General features: G+C 43.6%; 1 protein-coding gene across 1 annotated transcript in view; it reads left to right on the forward strand.

Annotated features, from left to right (window-relative positions):
- Window positions 1-1,986: 1,986 nt before the first annotated feature.
- The window catches only part of LOC133344798 (contactin-associated protein-like 2), a 152,416-nt gene continuing 132,956 nt past the window's right edge, over window positions 1,987-21,446 (forward strand). Inside the window, exon 1 of the mRNA XM_061554988.1 lies at window positions 1,987-2,310. Within this exon, the coding sequence (XP_061410972.1) occupies window positions 2,229-2,310 (82 nt within the window). The 5' untranslated portion in view covers window positions 1,987-2,228. The remainder of the gene's footprint in view (window positions 2,311-21,446) is intronic.

Below are 21,446 nucleotides of genomic sequence, written 5' to 3' on the forward strand. Positions count from 1 at the left end.
GGCCCAACACCAGGGATGTGGATTTTCCAACACTGGTTCAGAACCCCGAATGACAATGAGTGCCGCCACAACCGCTATTTGAGTGTGGAGACATTTAGGGCTTGATTAGTCTGGAATTTGTTTTCACGCGTTTGTGAAGTTCTGGTGTCAGCAGGATATTCCGCAAAACGAATGCAATAGTTTCTGGTCTGATTAATCGTGCCTATGATAGATTAGCTTTCAATGCATGCCCACTGTTTTCGTGCAGCATCTTGAGATGCGGTCGCATTTATATGCCATATCAATCCAAATTGTAGTTTGTTATAACGGTCTGCGAGAATACAATACAGCAAGTGGATGCTTGAATATATGTTTGCAGATATTTGATTATTACTTCCTCTAAGTATGCATTCTCTTTGAGTACTCCGATATATATCTATATATAAAAAAAAACCTCTTAAAACAAATGGTATGACTCAGTGAGGCTTTCCTGTGAACACTACATCTTCTGCACAATTTTAATAATCGTCATTATCAGCAGGAACAGAAACAGGAACATCGTTATTGTTATTATATTGACATCATCATTATAATTGTCTTCGCTTATATTCAGGATTAGGTTTTAGGCAGGTATTAATGCATGGCTTCATATTTGATGGATATATTTTCCGGGTCCCCCCAAACCCCCCATATTTTCTGGAGTTCAGCCTCTGACAGCTCCTGTTGAAATTTAGCCAACGATGTATGTAAAAGTATTGCACAGAATTGGAATCTGCATCATGGATTTTCGATTTTTTTTGTCCCAGAAGCTCGCTACGGGAGCCTTTGCCGTACACTGTTATAATTGCCGCTCTCCGTGGTGCTGAATCCGCACTCCTTTGCGCCGCCGCCTGGAATCTGGACGCAGCACAGCAGCGCAGTGCTGTTGTGTAGCTGGACGCGTTTGTCCCGCGCTACGATAATCTAGTGAACTTCGACGACAGGCACATCCGTGTCACACAGCAGCGCAACAGGCTTTTTTTACTATTCGTACGCCTGTCATTGTCTGTGTGCATTGACTTACCTATTACGGCGCTCATAAGGGCTACACATAAAGCACTTGGACCACTCGTTGTGCACCGTGGTTTTCGTCCACTTTAGGCTCATTGGACTCATCGTTCGTTTCCCTCTTTTTCGTCCGCAAATAATCAATTCTGGGCATGACACGAGGCAACCGGACCGTTCGTAATTGCTCCCGTATCACTTTGCGCGCCACTCTTTGCGCACGTGCGTCGGCCAGGCTGTTTCGCACGTGACGGTCATACGGGGAGGGAGCCTCTCGGGCTGCGCGGAATATTGTGTTCTCCATTAAATCCGCGTCTGCTGCAGCGTTTACAAAAATATCGATTTTCGTCCACCTCGGCAAAAGATAAATGTTCGCCTCTTGTTTGGCGCTCCTGCAGTCGATGAACACAGCCGGCGTTTTGCAATTACTAACGCGGCGCCCCGCACCGCTCCAATCGGGGGTCCACGTGTAGCGACGCACGCAGACCGCGAACCGTCACGGGAGCTTAGAGCAGCACCCGCGCTACGTGCTGCGTGATGGACGTGCACCACGTTGCGGAGTCACTCTACCTTCGCATGCACCGGAGCGCACGCGGCTTTGTGCGCCGCCTTCCACAAACACGAGGAAACACCATCCCCCGCTTCTTCTGTAAATCTAAAAATCCCTCGAGAAATAATTATATTAAGCAATAAGGGAGAGCTACTACTGCTGTGCTTTACGACCGCGACACTGTTTATTTACTGGGTGCTTTACGCGAAAAAAAGGAAAGGTGGTCTCGATTGGGTGTTGGGGAGAGGGAGGGAGGGAGGAGGAGGGTGGTGGTGAGGAGGAGTTAGGTTAAGATTACGGGTTGGTGTTGAAGCAGAGGGGGGAGGGATCGTCAGGACGGGTGGCTGTGGGGGAAGGGGAGGGGAGCCGGAGAGGAGGAGGAGGAGGGGTGTAACGAGCGACTGGGCGCACACTGGAACCGCGGGAATCTCTCCGGGACCCGCACGGAGCAGCGCCACTCTCACTTTGGCCGGCGGCAGCGCGGACCGCTCTCCCGTCCACGGCTGAGCTCCACCTCCCTGCTATCTCTCTCTACCCACTATAGTATTACGCACCCTCTGTGGAGCGGCTCGGAGTCGACAGCGGAGGCGGCTCTGCGCCGAGTCGGAGCGGGCAAAGCAGAGTCCGGCGCCCCTTCACACGCGTTAGGGGCACCATGGGACGACGAGACATGGGGCTTATTCCTCTAATAATGGTCGCTGTCTTCCTGGCACCTCATTCCGCCAAGGGCTACACGGGTATGTCAACGTGTGGCTGCTATTTTGTGATCTCGATCGCTTGTTTAATTCGTTGTCGCCCTACGTCGCACACAGATCCTGTGCGGCAGACACATCCGACGCGCTTGGTGAATTTACGCGGGTGTGTGTGTGTGTGCGTCTCGAGTGCGCGAAACTTACAACGGGATTTGTGAGTGTCCCAGCTAAAATAATATCTCTCTATGTGCCATGTTCTCTCTCAAATACGTCGGCGATCATGGCCTTCCTTCCCTTTACCTCAAGATACTAGATACTTTCAGTTGCATCCGATTGTTCAAATTGCTAATACGATCAATTCGCTGGCTTCTTGTACCTTTAATTGTCCCAGTTAAAATACATATCTATTCAGTTTCAAATGATATACGTCGCCTGACCTTGCTGCTTAGCCCCACACGATGCTGTTAAGTCACTTTGAAGCGGGCTCGTAACGCATCCTCGGGGCGGACAGGCGACGCGATGCATTTGCGCTGCAAGTTTCGTCGTGCACAGGGAACGTCCCGGCCACTCGCTGCCACATAGAAGATGCGATACGCGTGGTGAGCACTAAGCAATGTCAAGGTGGTTTCTGCTCGAAACACGTTTTGGAGCGTTTGATGCGCCTCAAACGCACTACTCCACGGACTGCATTACAGTGTCGTAGTAACTTTGGTTTAGTTAAAGCGAATCGCTAGTAGCTGCAACGCGTGTTTACCAAAAACATGGTCGAGTTTGCTAAGCCGTGCAGTTGGCATCTCTAGCTCAGCAAAATCTATGCGAATGCCAAGTCGCTTATTTTCGTGGCCATCAGTGATGAGATAATATAAGAAGGCGTGACAACTGCAACGGCAGTATGGTGCATGTTATACCCCGGTGGATGTTATCCCCTCCTAAAGCGCCATCTAAGTATAACCATTTTGCAAGTGAGTTTCTGCTATCAAATTACAGAATGCAATTAAGCGTGCAATAATGTATTACACTGTGCCATAAATTGCTCTGCCTGTGCGTGTAGCCTCGCGGTCTCATCTGCATCTGAACTTTTACGAAGGGCGCAATTGCTTGCGTTTGCACAACTTTCAAATCGATCTCATAAACATCCCCGTCAGCAGTTCACCTAATCTTGATGTGCGTGACCACGCAGTGCAGCCCAGTGAATGTTCGCGTTGTTAAAATGAAAGTTGTTTACAGCCCTTCGTCAATCCACCGCTGGACTAAGGCCTTCCCACGGCGTAGCTGTCTTCGGGTTTGTGTGACGAAGTGACCCATTTCGCGACAGATTAGTCCATCATTCGCTGCTGGTGTTAGCCGTGGCCTGGAATCCAACTCAGGCGACATGGTTTATAGCGCAGTGAGTCAACCACTGCCCATCCGCTCCTCTTTCTCGTGTTGTTAAAACAGTTCGCATAGCTCCTTGATCCATCGACACGAGCTAACGTTGACCACTTATACAACTTAACACATGGCATATTATTGACGCTTTCATACCTTCTAGTGCAAGTCAGCATTACTTCCAATATGTTTAACGGTGCCTGCTGTTTGTGTTTTTGTTATTCTACAAGGAACCGTTGTTTTTTTTAGCTTACAAATCTCGATAAATCGATCCTGGGGGGGTGGAATCTGCTCCAACCAGTTCAAGAAACCACACCGAGCCTCGACTCGCAGATGGGACAAATAGACTCATTACTATTCACCAGCCAACCCTTAAATCATGCACGGGCGGAGATCGAAGCGCAGCGGGTTTAATTCGAAGTAGAACACGTTATCAACTCGGAGACTCGCAAATCCAGGACACGTGTGTGCAGGTGCGACCCAGTAGAGTGAATTAGGAGCTGTAATCCGTTTCCAGTGCTATAAAGGTCGGTCATTACCGATGGCCGGTGTGACGCGCAAGGCAGCTGATGCAGCTTTGCTAGGTGGCCGGAGGTGTTCTACTTAATTTGTACAAAATTAATTGAACAATGTTCTATGTGCACTGTGCCGAGTACCATTAACAGCAGTTTAATTATAACTCAAAGCAGCAGAAACCCAGAGGTCGCCGGTTCTATTTCCCAGCACGAGAAATTGGAGCAATGTCCAAGTTTCTTAAATCCATCTACCTCTGTCCACCCAGGTTATGTATGGGTGCACCAAGATTAGTTTGTTCGGCGGGTCGCGTGTGTACATTAGTGTGGGTACTGCCACCTCTTTCAAGACGTCTAGCCAGTGTGGAGGAGCAGACCAAATGCCTGCTAGTGGAGTCCCTTCATCCAGCAGTGGCGTGAGCAATTTATTGTAGGGTTGCACCTTTACTACCCAGAGAAGGAGCAGCGCATGAGTTACAAAATACAACAGCATTACACCGTAAACCACATTTTGCATTTTAGATAGCAGCGTATAAATGCAACCACATCCCAAGCCGCTGCTCATAAACGGCATAATTATGTGAATGAGGCAGTCATTCATAGGTAGAGGACAAAAAGGAAGGCATTAGGTCTGACACTTTAGGAGTAAGCATGTATGTATGTATGTTGGACATCTTTCGCACCGTACATTAGCCAACCGTGCTAATCCGAGGGTGAGGGAGTTGCAAACTCTGGGACCCACGTGAAAATTATCTGGTGGCTTCGATTGCCAGCTTTGGTGGCTGGAGCGGACAGCGGACGGAAGGGTGGAGATGCGCAATGAGAGAGGAGCAGTAGGCTGGGGCGGTTTCTGGAAGTAGAGTGAGATTAGTTATTCCTTGGAGAATCGGGAAGATGATGAGTGTGATCTTATAAATGGTCCGGGATTAAATCCTTCCGATTTGCTTGTGTTATTTCCCACCAGTAGCTTCCATGATGTTTGCCGGAAACGGGATAAAGGAGTTGATAAAAAAAAATAGTTGAGTTTATTTATCTGTTTTCCCACTCATTCATTGACGTGGTCAATTCCAATGCGAACCGCGTTGTAATATCACTTGTTTTGCACCATATCTTTAGGCCATGCGCCGTATGGTTCGTACACACACACGCTGCCATAAATTGCATTCCTTGCTCGTAAAATTTAAGGAAACGTGAAGTCTGCTGCCTGTGCCAAAATTACGTTCTATCGTACTGCATCACTGGCTGAGTTTTGGAGGGGCCGTCCGAGCAGGATGGATTTTTTTCTGCGCATAATTCACCAGAGGCCTCTCACTCCCAGAATATTCTGTGTCGCTCATCAAAGGGCGATGAGAAGCTTCATCTGACAAGTATGAAGCTATCTCTCATCAGATGGGGCCAGGACACGGGGATATGTCTCACTATTAACTATTGACAAAATTCACATCTGCTGTTGTGTGATTGCAAACATATATATTGTTTTGCTAAAAAGTACATTTTAAAGAATCTACTTGAGCAGGAATTTCAAATGAAATCTGTAAATTGATTTACAGAAACGATTCTGCCAATAATTTACAAAAGCACAATGCTTATTTACTTAAAAAAACACAATGACAAATAAAAATGGCTTCAGAGAACACTGGTAGTATAGTGAATTCCCTTTGATGTTTCTATTCTTGGGTTTTTTCGGTAAAGTCACGTAGGTAAATTTTTTTAAATAAAATAAAAATAAACTAAAAATCACGACGTTTCGGAGGCAACACAAGCCTCCGTCTTCAGGTGGAACAGTCAAATGAGTAATTTACTTGATACAGCGAGCGTGCTGTGACGGTTCCACCTGAAAACGGAGGCTTGTGTTGCCTCCGAAACGTCGTGATTTTTTTTTTAATTTTTATTTTACCTACGTGACTTTACCGAAAAAACCCAAGAATATGAATCCTTGCAGTCACGAAAGCTTCAAATCTAGAATTTGATATACCTATTCTGCACGGCCTTTTTTTTAGAAATTATTTGCTGGGTCATGGTGTCGCACGCCTGTAATCCCGTGCTGTGGAGGCGATGGTTGGTGGATGGCACAAACGTTGCTAAACTCCCTTTCTATGGATGTCGATGAGATGCCAAAACCTGGCTGGCCAGGAGAAGTAGGTATAGAAAAGTGCATACTAATATCATCTGTCCATTCTATAAGAGATACAGTGTTGCCCCCTCACACACATGGGCTTTCCCCGGGAGCCCCGGTTTCCACTCATTTGTATGAACACATTAATTGGCCCGAAATACATCTTAGTATATAGAGGACTGCAGAGCTTGGGAAATTGTTGGCGCTAGCCCACCACCTGGCTGCCTTCCAGCTCGTTTGCAATTCCCCAGCTATTGTGAGATGCAATTTGCATGAATGACGCTATATAAGCTCAGCTAAATCGCAGAAAGTGTAGTGTTGGTCAGCTTAGCATCATGTGGGTGTAAAAAAAAATGCTCTTACTCGCATCTTGTGAAAGTGTCTTGTAAAACATTTAAGAAACATAAGTCTTTAAAGTTTATATCACACAGCCCACCGCGTTAACACAAAGAGGTCATGAACTATTGCTGCAAGTGAGAGCAATTTTGCATTTCAACGTATAAATTTGTAATGCGTCTGTGCTGGTCTATAGGATCTGATTCAACTTTTACTAGCAACGATGCGCACAATGCACCTTTAGCCAGTGTGTTTAATAGAACGCATTAAAAATTTAAACCTTCGCTTTTGGGAATCTTTCCTCACCTTGCCAAGGCTAACAGACAACTTGTTTGCCCTTGTTTAAAAAATAACAACCCTAAAGTACATGTCCAATAAGACGTTTAAATAGTGATTTTTAACAGGAAATTTATTTTATGTTATATTACTTAGTGAAAATATGACGCAGTCCACGCAAAGAAATACAGGCTGCACATTTCAGTTTTTGCACACAAAATCGGAGAGCACAGCAGTGAAAAATCAAGAAAATCTTCCTCATAGCAAACAGTTTTTGGCAATTTCTCTTTGGTTCTTTCGGTAAAGTCGCATAGAAAATAAAATCAAATAATAATAGAATACGACGTTTCGATTGCAACACGAGCAACCATCATCAGGTAATAATGAATGAGAAAAAACAAACATTGAACTTACAAATATAATGCAATACAACACAGAGAGTCGGCTAACACAAAAGTCAACACCCCACCTAGTTGATTACGTTCTTCCAAAGATTGCTAAATTTGAGAGAGACAAAACACAGACACGGAGACACGGAGACACACAGACAGACACACATGCAGAGAGACACACACACAAAGACCCACCGAGCGAGACACACACCAAGACAAACAGGAACCTAGTCTTTGGCAAGTGGAGCTCGCGTCATTGTTTTTTTTTTCCTGCTGCTCTGTCTTCTGTTACTTATGCTAACATGTTATTGCTTGTGTTCGAAACTGAGATAGATGACACGCATTTGGTTTACACTTCAACATGATCTACAGTTCAATGGTAGTTCATCTTGAGGAGCTTGCAGTGTGGCGCGGGCTGGCAGGGATTTAACAGAGGAGTGCAGTAGGGATGTGACAACTGGGGCGGGGGGCGGGGGTTATGGGCAGCAGTTTTTCACATTACCCGTGCCAATCAATGAGTGACAGGTGAAAGAGTGAAACCACTTTTCCCTTTCGTAGCTTCCAGCTGTGTTCCTAAATGCAACTGTTATCCATGTAAAGCTCCGATTGAAGACATTACAGCGCTGTCTGGCACTCCCAAAATCCATTAACTGTTTGTATTCCGATTCAGCTCTACAAGGTGAGGCTCTAGTTTTAACATCGTACCGATTGTTCCGTCTACTCTAAGGGCTAGAGGTGACTAAATGGAGTGCATGGAGCCGGTTTTTTTTTAATCTGCCGGTCACTCTTGTGCAACCCGACGGTGAGCCTGTAAAAACGCAACGGGTGGTTTATGAAACTAACCTCTCTCCCCCCGTGTGTTTGCCCAAAGGCTTGAACACAGAAGCTTTATGTGTGCACTGATGGGCAAATATTGATGCGGGATTATTTGTTGTTGTTGTTTGTTTTAACAAAAATATACGCCAATCCGACAAGTGCAGTTAAAATGTTCACCATCAATTTACTCAAAGAAAGAGATAACTTTACACTGATGCTGTCGATGTGAACCACTGGGTACATTTCCCCCCATTGTGCAAATAGTTGTCCACCCACCCTCCCACAAAAGCTCAAACAACAGGTTGATACTGGATTCAGTGTTAACTTAGAATGCTGGCACATTTTTCACTGGTTAAGGACTTATACACTGCGAAATATGCGTTTTTGGTCGAATGTTTTCACAGGCAAGCACTCATCGGAGAAGATTGAGATTCATAATTTCCAGCATGTAATAGATCACCCCATGGAGCTGTTGGTGAAATATTTCGATGAATGATTGACTCGTTTTAATGGGATATCTGTTAAAGAGAGTGCTTCTGAAGAACAGGTAAACACACAATTAGTCTGACACCAACAAATTGTGTCAAATTATGAGCGCTCAGCCATTAAAGGTAGTCGTCCCTTGAGGCACGGAGCCGGTTATTTATTAATATATATGCTTTAACTACGTATGACTGCAGGACCGTCTTTCAACAGTTTTTCTTGTTTGCTTTTATCCATGTTATCCAGAAACTCTCAGTAAATGTTCGAAAAACACTGTCTACACTGTATTTGTAAGTGTTTGCAGAGCTTAATTTTTCACTGACGATTTTATGGGTTACTGGTATACTGAATAAATCGACAGGTCTATGGAATGTGGTGTGCTGGGTGTGCAAAAATATATTCTGAGATTCCCAGCCAGGCAGACTGGGCTGTAATAAATCCCTGGGTGTGTGCCACAACGCCTACGGAAAATTGTAATTGCTTCGACAGGAGTACAGGAGTCGAACCTAACTAATCACGGCAGAATAATAGGTCTGCTAACAACGGGTGCACGAACGACCCCTTTCAACGGTGGCTCTAAAAAAACAAGACGAAAAAAAAACTCACTCACAAAAACAATCTCCGTCGCTAAACCCAAGTCACGGCCGACGAACATTAGCAAAACATGGTTATAGTGGCAGAAAATGAAGCATGTCGAGGAATAAATTAGGAAGCAAATTAAAAGACTTCACGAATTGCCGAGCCTTCACTATGTTCCGCGCCATCCCCTCGCGCGCGTGCGCCGGGTTCACGTGCTGGCAACGGTCCGTGGCACCTTGGCACGCGGAGGCAGCTCTCGGATCGCGCGCCCCATATGGTGCCGAGAGGATTCCTCGAGCATGAAAGCTCAGGTTCACCTTGAGGTTAAGGATGATTGGCCGCAATAGGATGCGCATCCTTGCCTCCGTTTGGCGGACGGACCACCATGGGCTTAACAATGTGCCCAAGGAAAATTGTGATATTGATTATGCGCCAGCGCTGCAAGTGGGCCTTTAATGAGAAAGCAGATGGCTGCGACAAAGTTTCATGAGATGAAAGCTTCTCCTTAGCTTCTTCATTACATTTCAAAGTTGTGCTGTTGTGATCAGCTAAATCATGTTTTGGTTGCCTGGCAGTGAAATGGAAATGGTATAAGTGTCTGCGGTGTAGATGTATATAGTTAAATTCAGTACTGTAGGATGTTTATCGATATTTAGGCCAAAAATCATGATATTATCCATAATAGAGGTTATTTGGGTTAGATTGCATACATATATAAATGTGTCGTTAAACCCGCCACCACCCCACACAGCCAACTAGTCAGGGTTGTCACCTAAACAAAACGTGGCCAATTCGTCACGAGTACAGCACACCGGTGTGTTGGAGAGCCAAGCCACAACATTTACAATCTTGAGTGCGACGTTTCGCCAGTAATTACAACCAGCTTCATCAGGCGACAGCCAGATTTGTGGAGAAGTCCACCTGTTTCGTTCCTTATATAGAGGTGTAGATGTGTTGACCACACTTCTGCGCTCTTGCACCACGTGGGGGGGGGAGGGGATTAATGAGTCAACGTACATTATGCATGCGCATTATGCGAGCATTTTGAACTTGTCCTTCCTGTTTATTGTGTGTATTAAAATAGCCGTACCAACGGTAATCCCTATTGACGTATGCTGCCCTTTGTAGGCATGCATTTAAATAATGCATTATTTGATGATTGGCTTCCACGCAGCACTTAGGCGGTAGCTATCCGAATGGTTAAAATTATTTTTAAATCTGGCTGTTGCCTGATGAAGCTAGTTGTAATTACTGGCATAACGTTGTACTCAGCTTGTAAATGTTGTGGCTTGGCTCTCCAACACATCAGTGTGCTGTACTAGTGACGAATTGGCATATTCTGTTTACGTGACAACCCTTACTGGTTGGCTGCGTTGGGTGGTCGCGGGTTTTAACGACACATTTATACATTTACGTGATCTAACCCAAAAAAAAACTCTTATGGATGATATTGGTCGCGAAAGCCTACATGTTAAACTGACTAATCATTATATTAGCATTACGTTTAATTTAAAACTTTTTGTATAAACAGCTTAATATTTAATACTAGTTAATAAAGCTTGTCTTCACCAGGCATACGTTTTCAATAAATATAATAATGAACATGATATGATTTTTTTACAATTGGCATCTATGATCAGACACTAACTACTCCAAAAATGTGTATTTTCCCACAAAATAAAATAATTGTTGATGACTTGATTCAACTTCTTATTTTTAAAGACGTACCTATCGGAAACCGCTCAATTTAAAGATTATGTTCTTTTTTTATGAGAAATAACAAAATAAATGAACTTAATGAGGGGAAGCTCCTATCTCTTACCGTTTTCGAATTATTCAGATTTGAACATCAACAAGTGCGTATTTTTTTGTTTAAAACCGCTTGAATCCAAAATATCTCTAAAACAATAAAATATAGAACGGTTCTCGATTCAATTTTATTTCCTGTTTATGCTTCCATCAAATGAAAAAACCCCGCAATCTTATATTTTGAACGGGTTCTGAATGACACCAGACACAAACATGTTTATGGGGCAGTTAAAATCGAGATTTTGGGGGCCTTAAAATGAAAAATATGGGATTTTCTGTTTTGTTCCTGTTGTTTGTGTCCTAAAAGCTACCGATGTACCAAATGTCAGATTTCTACCTTGTCTGGAAGTATCCTAGAGGTTTTTGAGACATACAGATTAAGGTCTTTATTCATATAGATGTGCTTGCTGTAGAAATAAAAGCGGAGGTTCATGAATGGCCAAGGTTATGGTAATACTGTCAAAATAATAACACTTTTAATAGCTTATATTTATTTCACAAGATTGAAATACAATTCAAGAGAGCCAATGCAATTGAAAACAATAAAAAAAAACATGCTTAACAGCATCTCCCTTCAAGTTAAAATAACATTTGAATGGTATTCTTCAATGATACAACTTGGAACTCTCTCGGGGGCAGGCTCTGAAGCCGGCTGGAGCATCTGTCCTGGATCGGGAGAATGCCACCTCAATATTTCACGGAGATTCCCCAAGCCACTGAACCTCTGCTCACACTTCTAAGCATGTTTTATCTGCTGGGAATCACGTGAGGTTTAATCTTTGACAACGCCGTGCCCTTAGCATTCCGCAAGTCTGGTACACGGCGAATGTGGAATCTCGTTCTCCGATGGGAGGTTCGATTTTTTGGCAGCAATTCATCTTCAGTACAAAAACTCAATCGGCCATACATTTATGTACATACAACATAAACAATTCATTTTACTTGTTAGCAGAGTGCTTTAAAATGTATTGTTACACTTTAGCAATCGCACAAGATGAATGCCTCGGATCCATCTGAAATAAAATCTCCTCCATCAACGTCTAAGCAGTGCCCACAAATCCTGTCCCGTGTTTTGCCAGTCGTGTCCATGTTGTCATGGGATGTGGGCAATGCAGGCAGGCCCTCAGGATGAAAACAGCCTTGGGCAACAAATTATTACGGACGACCGCAGGCTTGGCGTCGTGTCAAAGTGTTGTCACCCAAGTACCGAAGGCCATCCCTGTGTCTAACGAAAATATTGGCGTCAGTGCCGAGTGGTGAAGTGTACTCCTTCCCTTTATTTGTTCTCACATTGGATGCTTATGGCAGTGTTTGGCAAACAAAGCACAATTTTCATGAGTCATTGTGCTTGTGAGTCGTGATCCATGAAAAGCATGTATGGGGAATAAAACAAGTAACAGCGCAATGTAATATTTTTTGAGGAATGAACCAATTCTGTGCTGTGCCTTACCGAGACAATGGAAGGAGACCTTGCGCTGCTCTGGCGCACCCAGAGAGAAATGGACCGTATCTCAAAGTTATGTGTTCCAGCCATATTGTTTCTTCGTTCTTTCCAAGTTTTATGCTTGAAAGCAAAGAGGCACCTGTGAAAAATGGGCTGTAGCTAGTTGGATACAAATGTAAGGACGCAAAAAATATCTACTTTCAATGTGACATTCATTTCTCCTTTACCATAATTCAACAACATACTCTTGAGATGTAGTACACAGGTACAGTATTTGCTATATATATACAACGTGAATGTAGAGTATGTCTACTACACACTATGACCTACTCGAGTGGCATGTACGTGTTTATTATTTAATGTTTATATAATTTTGATTTGAAGCTTTCGTGACTGCAGGAATCCATACTCTTTGGTTCTTTCGGTAAAGTCACGTAGGTAGAAAACAAAATCAATCACGATGTTTCGGGCGCAACACAAGCATCCGTCATCAGGTGGGAAATCATGGTCTGCTGCTGAGGCAGACTGTTTTAAAAGGTTTGAAATGGGTGTAGCTCAAGGGTCATAAAGAAGTGGCCGGGGCTAGTGATGTTAATGTAAGAAATTAGCATGATGTTAACGTGAGAAATTAGCATGATATTAATGTGAGAAATTAGCATGATGTTAACGTGAGAAATTAGCATGATGTTAACGTGAGAAATTGGCATGATGTTAACGTGAGAAATTAGCATGATGTTAACGTGAGAAATTAGCATGTAACTGTTAGATAGAAGTAGAGCGGCCTCCTCAATGAGGGCACGGAAGTGGCTATGTTAATGTGAGAGATGAGCATGAAATAACAGCTGACTTAGGCAGGTAGGATGGAAACATCACAGTCAGTAAAGACTTTACCTGGTTAATAATGTCCTTACAATGATTGCTCAGTTTGTACCCATCCTCTCGGTTGAAGTTGTGTCTGTGTTTGTATATCTGGATGGCTTCATGAACAAATCTCTGAAGGTAGCCGGTAGGTTTGCAGAGTACCTCCATCTTGGAAAAATATATTTCGTGTGAGCCCACAGCGTTAAACTATGATCGGCAACGGCAGAGGTATTGGTCCTACCGTGTTTCAGATCTGCCTTGTGTTCTGAAACACGGTAGGACCAATACCTCTGCCGTTGCCGTGGGCTCACATGAAATAGTTTTTTCCAAGACGGAGGTACTCTGCAAACCTACCGGCTACCTTCAGAGATTTGTTCATGAAGCCATCCAGATATACAAACACAGACACAACTTCAAGATGGAGGTACTCTGCAAACCTACCGGCTACCTTCAGAGATTTGTTCATGAAGCCATCCAGATATATAAACACAGACACAACTTCAACCGAGAGGATGGGTGCAAACTGAGCAATCATTGGAAGGACGTTATTAACCAGGTAAAGGCTTAGCTGACTGTGATGTTTCCATCCTACCTGCCTATGTCAGCTGTTATTTCATGCTAATTTCTCACATTAATATCATGCTAATTTCTCACATTAACATCACTAGCCCTGGCCACTTCTTTATGACCCTTGGGCGACACACATTTCAAACCTTTTAAAACAGTCTGCCTCAGCAGCAGCAGGCCACGCTTTCCCGGCTGATGACGGACGCTTGTGTTGCGCCCGAAACGTCGTGATTTATTTTATTTTATACCTACGTGACTTTACTGAAAGAACCAAAGAGTTTGTATAGAATTACCGTACGTTCAAAATATCCTGTGCTCTTTCCTGCATTTGTGTATTGTACATTAGAAGCCCGTGCCTTACAACTGACATTACAACCATTTTTTTCTGCTTCTCGTCTTGTACTTGCCAAGCGTAAACTCAGGTACCCCGTAAACAAAGACAGCGCAAAGTTGTTGTTTGGAGTGCCAATCAATTTAGCTTTAGTTTCTCAGGGGCATTTAATTCATAGCCATTAGCCTAACAGGTCTGCATGTACACAATGAAACTCTGACACCCAACCCCAAAAATAAATATAACTATAACTTAATAGACTTAGAACATCAAAGACATTGATTGTTTTTGCAATGGAAGTGCCTATGGGATGAAGGTGTCATAATAAGGGTCTGCACCAAGTCTGGCTGCATTAAATATTCCCCTTGCATTATGTATCAGGCTACCTTCATTAGACAGCCGTTTCAGAGCTGGATGTGATCTAATTCGCTGGTAATAGCAGTAGAAATGCCGCATTTCCATTCCTGCATACCCTCCCGCCCCCTTTCACTCGCGTGTTAAGTGCAAATTGAAGATACCGTGTTGATCGGTGCTTGATTGACGTAACGTTCGTTTTTTTTTGGAGATGCAGAGTTGGATATTGTTTTTTTTTTATCAGAGCAATGCAGTGCTTGCGTCAGCGGCACTGTTTTTGTTGTCTTAATAAAGTTGGAAAATATATAAACGTAATACAACGGACTTTATAACCTTGCAAGAAGTATGGCAGATTAAAAATGCATTTGCGAGCAAATTAAGTGTAGCGCTACCGATGTAGACGTATCAATTTTATATTTCATTGCTAATGGATCCTTCACTGTTGCTAGATAACTTATGGCAGGAAAAGGAGGACCAATAAAATATGGATACTTTATAATGATTTATTGATGTCTGCACATGTGGAGTTTGGTAGCACTAACTAGAGGGAGAGGAAGGATATTAATCAACACAAACAGCAGTAGCAGCTGTACGTTATTGCCATAATTCAACTTCTCACTTTCCAGTAAAATGAGGTAATAATGACATTTATAACTAAATCACTGAATAGTTGCGGCAAAAAAGCAAAAAAAAACATGCTGAGGTCCGATGATTGAAATGTTGCAGTGAATGGTTATGAAAACATAGATGTCAAAATTACCATTTGGTTTTATATTCCCTTCCCTCTAACATGCTTTTTTCAGTGCTACGTTGCACTGAAAATATGTTTATTCCCATCGCCACATGTCAGCCTTGCATTAAAGAACGGTACTCTGACAATTGTTGTTGCGGGCTGGGTTTCTACGCAAGCTACAAACGAGCAACTTTATTTCTGCCTCCATGAGAGCATTGTCTGAACGCCGCGACGACGCGATTTCTCCCAAAAGCCACGCCGCTCGGAAAGCGTCGTTGACAAATGCACATTTTATCCCACGGTCTGCTGCACCATGCGCTTGCCTAATGGATAGTCGCGCTGTCCACCTGCCAGCATTCGCCGGAGATGATTACGGGCGGTGTTCCTTTAATCTTCTGCCTGCTTGTGGACCACCGTCTTCTTCCCCATGGCGTATGACCGCAAGGCCTCGCTCTCTTCAATTGCTGCCTGTCTGTCTATGGGTGCTGTACCGCTCTTTCGAATGTAGGTTGGGCTGGGGGTGTCGATTTGCAGATTGCCCAGTTGCGCATGCGTTTGTTATGCAGATTTCTCCTGCGGCGCGCGAGGTAGTGGGGGTCGTGCCAAACAAAGCACTTTTTGATAGATGCTGGGCTGTGAGAAAATACTCTCAGACATTAGGGTTGGGCACCGGCATACACCGCAGTGTAGATATTGGAGCAGTGCAGGTGTGGGGGGAATGAAGATTGGAGTAGATCACTCTTTGAAGGGAGTTTGCCTTTGAGTGTGGTGCAGCTGGTGTACTGCACTGCAGATAATCGAGAAACAAAGGCATGCAAATGTTTAAGGGCTGAAAATTCTACACAAGCACGAATGAGAATTCAAGTTCGTTTATATACGGTGTAAAAAAAGGGTGCCGTTTACAACATTTCGCAACTCGCTGCTGGCCTCAACACGTCGTTTCGACTGCAGGGGGTGTTTGATCCCCTGTCACCACAGCCATCAGTTTGGGTTGGTGCCGGGGGGGGGGTTAGACCATTTCACGTATCACAAGCTACTGATGTTGACCATGGCCTTGATTTGAACTCGGGTCACCGCGTTCATGTTGCAGAGCGCAAAACACTGCATCGCTGCTCGTAGGGCGCCACGGCGGCGAAATGTTGATGCTTTCGACTGCTCCACAGGAAGTCGTCGGTTCGATCCCAACTCTGACGCCTGTATATTCGGAGTTTGCATGTTCTCCCCGTAGTCGCGGGGATATTCTCTGGGTCCGTCCTCCGTTTTTCCTCTCCACATTTTGAATCGGGCGTTTAGAGCATTTGGCTGCTATAAATGTCCACGTGATAAGCCACTTTGTTGAGCTGTTATTGTGGCTAGGTCAATTCTGAAAAAGAGCTATATAGCTCAGTGGACTTTACCTGGTAAGATATTTTTTTTTCATAGTTTATTCATCTATGCACAATGTACATGATTGTAAATACGTAAAAGGCTGGATATATATATGGATTGTAAATGTACAATATCTAGAATTCTCACGTATTATCAATCTAAGGTTATTGCATTGTAAATACCATAAAAAATATGTATAGGCATATATAATAATTGTTATAATTAATTGATTCATTAAATTAAATACATCTTTCTGCTCATGCTAATGAATAGTTAAAGGAATTATTTATGCAAATTGTATGAAAATGATACCTTTAGGCGATTGGAATAAACAGAATTCTACAAACGGCACGGAACAAACCAGAAAAACAGTACAAACGAGACAAAACATTTTGATTGGATCAAATAATTACCACAAATTGTGACAATCAACTCAGAGTGAGCATGAACAGAAAAATAACAACTCTAATGTAAATTAGTAAATTAATATATTAGTAGCCGGATACATTGATTTTTTAAAGCCAAAAATTGCCATTAAAGAATAACATTGGAGAAGATGTGAACAGTTATTGTAAAGCAATGCTTGTGTGTGCACTTAAGTATCATTTTATTGCCACATCGAGATTAATGCAACAAAAGGAAATACCAAAGCACTTTGGAGAATGTGTCTTATTAATATTTCACCGTTTATAAATGTGAGGCTCTACCACAATCGTTTCGGCCACGTGGGGAATTGCAGCCTGGGATGAATGTTTGGCGTAAGGTGCCATCCTCCCAGACCAAATCGGTATAATGTGAGCATTAGCAAACGTGAATTGCGGATGGAGCTGCCACTGAAGAGGGGTATACGCGGCGTCACAGCTCGTTCATCTTTCCGAGACGTACGCGGCATGAAGACGTCGCGCCTGCTGAAGATGAGCGTTGCATGCCGAGGGAGAAAAGTGCCACAAAGATCCCGCCTTATAGCCTTAAGTGTTGCTATCGAGCATCCCATGAACACGGAACGACACACAAAGGGGAGGGTGGCGAACACCACGCCCGGCCGTCTTTGTCTCTCTAAGTGGCCACGTTTACACATTGCACCAGGTACTCATTTGAGTCTGAGCCGACCTAGGGGAGGCCCAGGACCCGGTTCAGATAATCGTCACTGGTGTTGGCCATGAACGGGAATCGATCTCGAAATCGATTCACGTTCATTGCGCAGCGTGCGAACCGCTACACCACCGCTCCCCAAAAGTGCACAAAGCCGTCGACACCAGAAGTCGCAACCGGGTGCCCGATACCCGTACCCTACCCGATACCCGGCTACCCGTACCCGGCCGGGTACGGGTAGCCGTTTGCGACCCTGGTGCGGCCGGGTACGGGTACGGGTAGGCCGTGAGTCACTGGTGAGTAACGGTTTGTCACTCATTTCCCAACGTCTTGTCTCTTCTCACAATTCAAGTTCCTAGAATCAACCCACCCGCGCCTGCAACATGGCTTCATCCCAGAGGTCGCAACCGGGTACCCGATACCCGTATCCTACCCGATACCCGGCCAGGTACGGGTAGCCGGGTATCGGGTAGGGTACAGGTACCCGTTTTCGACCCTGGCGTGGCCGGGTATGGGTACGGGTAAGGAATCAAAACCCGTTTGCGACCTCTGGTCGACACACACTGCTGCCGAAAATCTGCTCAACCTCCTGCGCAGCAGCAGCAGCAGTGGCAGCATTGAACTGTGATCTCTGCTGGATTGTACGCTTTTTCTATCCAGTATATGTGAGAGAAGAAAAGTTATTTGCCCAATTTAATATTCCTGAAATATTTTGAGGCCATGACATGGTCACACAAATTGAAAGGTAGGATTACTCTTCAGTCATCTTTAAAGAACATTGGTGTACGATCACCTTGTGTTACTCACGTGGTATGAGTATTTATTGTTTGAGTATGTGTTAATTTCTAATAAAACATTTGCAATTATTTTTATATTGCAATATTTCTTGGAGGAAATCATGAATGCCAGTTGTCAGAATAAGTTTAGAATAAATTAAATGAACTGCAATGTGTATGTCTTCTGACTATTGAACAGGGTACTAACATCGCATTAAAAAAACATTTCCACTTTCAAAGTGGTTACATTCAAGGTCATGAGAACTTCAATAAATAATAGGGCTTAATTGAGAGCAAAGTCAGATTTCAGTAAGTGCTCAATCGTTTTGGACCCTCTTTATATAGAGAGCATAGCTCACCACCATCATCATGTGCATTTTTATTTATATAGAGATGAGCATAAAATTGCTTCACTGATTAATTTTTTTCTCTATCATGTATGTATGTATGTAGAACTTCGTTCGCACCATACATAGCCAACCGTGCTAATCGGAGGTGCGGATGAGTTATGGTTCCTTTTTTCTCCCGAAGAACGACCATTAGTGAATTATCAATCATCAACCTCCTTTTAAAATCCTTTATATTAAGTTCGCTTGCTCGCTTGCGTGCTTGCTTGCTTGCGTGCTTACGACCGTGCAAACCTTTCGGTCGTTTTTTAACCCACTTCCCGTGATCCAATCGAGCTGACATTTTGCACACAGACTCGTTGTGCGAGACAATTAATGTTCGTGAATTTTTTTCCCCAAAATTTTACACTGTTTAGGGAAAACAAATTAAATATTTAATTACCAATTGCTTAATACTGGCAGACAATCATCTGACCCATAGGTGGCAGCCATCTCAAGCCAGAGGACGAGAAGACTCTAGCCGCCACGCATATAAAGGATTTATAGTGAAAAACTTTGTTTTTACGGGTTTACTTGTTAAATCCTTTATGTTAAGTTCGCTTGCTTGCTTGCGTGCTTGCTTGCTTGCTTATGACCGTGCAAACCTTTCGGTCGTTTTTTAACCCACTTCCCGTGATCCAATCGAGCTGACATTTTGCACACAGACTCGTTGTGCAAGACAATTAATGTTCGTGAAATTTTTTTCCCAAAATTTTACACTGTTTAGGGAAAACAAATTAAATATTTAATTACCAATTGTTTAATACTGCAGACAATCATCTGACCCAGAGGTGGCAGCCATCTCAAGCCAGAGGACGAGAGGACTCTAGCCGCCACGCATATAAAGGATTTAGAGTGAAAAACTTTGTTTTTACGGGTTATACTTATTTCTGCCTTCATGCTCCCAGTGCTTGCTGTGACATTTTCATTCATTCTTGTGTTGCTCTCTTGAGTGACCTATTTAACAGTTTTTCTCATTGTTTCCTGAGTTCTGTGTATTCAATCTTCAGTCTAGAATCTCCGTCTTCAATTACATTTCTCCCTTTTCCTTAATACTTGTGTTTTGGACAACTTGCTCTCGGTATGCTTTTTTTTTACCTCCCCCCCCCCACCCACTTTCACTGTACTACTCATTATTACGCTGGTTACATGATTTAAATTGGTGACATTCATTTAATCAGTTTGACCCTCAAGGCATTTGAATCTGTTGCTTCGAGTTCAACTAACGATAACGACCTTTATATTTTTATGTAAATTGTCTTGCAATCGGGTTTTCCCACTCTCTGGTTATGTTTATGGTCAACTGACATTGCAACACCAGTCTGTGGCCACTTCTGGTAATAAACATGTTGAGGGCGGAGACATCTCTGACGATCTGGAGTTTTGTCTTAGAATCAAGCCTTTAAAAATGTAATTCTTAATTTAACCAAACGGGCTTCTCTACATCCATTTCTTAGATTCCTTCTTTTATTTAAAAAAAAATGCATTATCTTCATGTCTGTGCTGGCTGCGAATTTGAGTAAATGCTCACCTCTCTCATTTCTCATTTAAACTCCAAATTTGCCAATTATCTTCTTGTCTCTGCACCTTTGACCAACTTTTGCATCAAAATCGCTCATTACTATGTTGAACTATGCTTTAACTCTCATTGAGTAGTTAGGTGATTTCCTCATATATTTGGTCCACATCTTCATCATCGTTGTGGCTTGCTGTTGCAGCATACACGTGAATAATATTTTAGTATGAGCTGGGAAACTATGGAATCCACTTTGTGCCCAAAAACTCTTTGTCTGATCCCAGTGAGATTAAGAATCACACTCCTCCATAATAGAAAAAAGTTGTCCCTATTCAGGTGTATGTAATTTCCTCCCTTCTTTCACCTCGCTAACACCAGCAACTCTGTCCCAAAAATATCCCATCAATTCTGTCTTAAATTCCACAAGTCAAATGCAAAAGCCAATCCTTTTCATACCCAGCGATTCTTAGCAACACCCTGCTCCTTGACCTACCCAGCTGATGCCATGGCTGGCAGATGAAGAGCTGCTGGAGACTGGAGGTCGTGGTTTAGGTGTGGCGGTCATGACGAAGGGGGGGGGGGGGGGGTTGACCACACTTCATGCGGATCATACTTGACACCTCCAGTCAGCACGGTTGGCTTTGTGTGGTACGAAAGAAGTTCAACAACATACATACATGCTGGTCAGTATGGGTTGGTGAAGGGGACAAATGTTGCTTATACTCTCACTGAGTACCTGCCTGGTATGGGTGCCCCTATGCAATATAGTGACTCAGGTCTTCAAGGCACTCAAATCTCTTTACCCTGACAAAGAAAGTGCTCCATTGGGAGAAGTTAGCATGGCTCATGGACTGGAAATTGTAGACTGTACAGAGAACGATACAAATTAGATTTTTAGGTGAGGCCATTTAATGATCCGGCCACATCTGCGTCATTAAGATCCTCAGCCAGCCGGCATATCCAAATACCTGCTCGCGACGTGAGATTTAAATGCTCTGATATTTGCATTGTCTCCGTACTGTTCGCCTTTTGGCGTTTTCTGGTGAGACAAGGCCACCAAAGAAGG

Source organism: Lethenteron reissneri, chromosome 20 (assembly GCF_015708825.2).
Source record: "Lethenteron reissneri isolate LAM-NWPU_2019-01 chromosome 20, ASM1570882v1, whole genome shotgun sequence".
In the NCBI taxonomy this organism is placed as follows: domain Eukaryota; kingdom Metazoa; phylum Chordata; class Hyperoartia; order Petromyzontiformes; family Petromyzontidae; genus Lethenteron; species Lethenteron reissneri.